General features: G+C 37.3%; 1 protein-coding gene across 1 annotated transcript; it reads right to left on the reverse strand.

The window, feature by feature from the left end:
• LOC308524119 (olfactory receptor 52E2-like) lies at positions 1–939 on the reverse strand (the record flags this gene model as incomplete). The annotated part of the gene is made up of 1 exon (XM_081098268.1): positions 1–939. One exon carries the CDS (start codon positions 937–939, stop codon positions 1–3), a length of 939 nt encoding a protein of 312 aa, XP_080954394.1.
• Positions 940–2,139: the final 1,200 nt, after the last annotated feature.

Genomic DNA, 2,139 nt, shown 5'->3' on the forward strand with positions numbered 1-2,139 from the left:
TTACTTATTTTTAAATAATATTTTTTTCACATGGTTATATATCTGCTTGGTTCTGACTCCATATATGACAGGGTTGAGCATTGGTGGCACTATGACATAAAGATTCGCTAGAAGTATGTGGATATAGCGAGGGACATTTCGGCCAAAGCGATGTGTCATGAAGGAAAAGAGGGCGGGTGTGTAGAAGGCAAGAATTACACAAACATGAGAACCACATGTGCTGAGAGACTTGAGCCGGGCTTCGCGGGAAGGAAGGCGGAAAACAGCACGGAGTATCTGAACGTAAGAAAGGGCAATGGCTACAATGTCAAACACTAGGATTGAAATAGCACCCAAGCCATAGATGATATTGATCTTGATGCTGGCACAAGACAAACGAGCAAGACCCATGTGCTCACAGTAGGTATGAGGAATGACATGATTCCCACAGAAGGGCAATCGCAAAATGAGAAATACAAATGGAATCACAGAAATAAATGACCGCACTACCACACCAAGACCAATCATTGAAACGACCTTATTGGTGAGGATGGTGCTATACCTGAGTGGGTTGCAGATGGCCACATAACGGTCATAAGCCATTGCCAAGAGGACTGCAGATTCCATACCGGTGAAGTTGTGAATGAAAAACATCTGGGTGAGGCAGGCATCAAAGATGATCTCCCTGAGATTGAACCAGAAGATCCCAAGCATCTTAGGGATAGTAGCTGTGGAGAGACCCAAGTCAATGGTGGCCAACATGGCCAGGAAGTAGAACATCGGCTGGTGGAGGCTGCTCTCAGCCTGGATCACAAACAGAATGGTGAGGTTCCCTATGAGTGCAATCATGTACACAGCACAAAAGGGAAAGCCAATCCAAATGTGGAGCGTTTCCAGTCCTGGGACTCCCAACAACAAGAAGGAGGCGGGATGATACTGAGTGTCATTGAGAAGGGACATCCTGATAGGTAATGCGTAAGTCCATGTTCCTTCCAAATGTGCTTCTGCCAACCTGCATGTAGGTTACCAGGTAAAACTCTGCAGTGTTTTAGACCTAAAGAAAAATGACAGTTGTGAATATTCTCTTTTTTAGTTAATTCACACAATTAGAAATGTACTATGTAAAAAGCAAAGTGAAGATGTGAATTATCAATAAGAAGGCTTTAAAAGAAGTTACATGTAGATTGTAATAAAAATTCTACATAATATATTCATCCTTCTTGGAACAGCTTCCTCTTCTGTTAGAAGAATGGTCTCCTTTGCAATGGTTACCTCATTGGTAATATGCTAAGATTTTGCGTTAATACCTGCTTCATTAATTACCTTTTCTTATCATCACCAACATAATTTACTTTCAATTTTAACATTCAAAGGGCTCTATCAGCCTCTATAAATGGTTATTTCTATTAATTCCATTTGGTTGGTTGAATAGTAACACTTAAGTTAAATTACAAGATGGGCAGTAAGTGCTGATGAACACCCAGATTCATTAAGATGTGTTCTCAAATACTAAAAATAAATCTAAAAGATTAAAATCAACCCATTTGTTAATATTTATTTCTTATTATTACAAAATATGAAGTAAATGTAGTGAACAAAACATTATCAACTACCATTTATTGAGGTACTGCCTACCACTTTCAATGCTGTCAGAACCTTTGCAAATATCATCCCTAATCTTTATAAACACTCTTAACTTGAATTTTTACATATTGATCTGAACCTGAAATAGCTTAAATGACTTGCCAACTGCTTAAAATGCTTATAATTAATAAAGGTGTATAAAAAGTAAGTAGAAAGTGGAGAGAATATAATTGAGTTGAAATGGAAAGATAATGGACATAAGAAAAATATAATCCATGCCTCACACTCATGTCATATATACAGAGCCCCCTCTTTCACACACAGTTACTCAAACACAGTGTCTTTTGAGCTCACATATATCTAAAAAAGAGATATCAGTATCCTCACTATAAATCTGAAGCAATTGTACTTTAAGTGTTTAAGATACATGGCAAATATTTTGAAGAAGAAACTAGATAGAAAGTATATTCTGAACAAACTGAATCAATCATTTTCAATGATACTTACACTGTTCTCATGTAATTTCATGTACCTTAGAGTATGTATTTTCAAAGCATTTGACCATTCATTATGTAT

This window comes from Myotis nattereri, assembly GCF_964212035.1.
Source record: "Myotis nattereri genome assembly, chromosome: 9".
Taxonomy (NCBI): domain Eukaryota; kingdom Metazoa; phylum Chordata; class Mammalia; order Chiroptera; family Vespertilionidae; genus Myotis; species Myotis nattereri.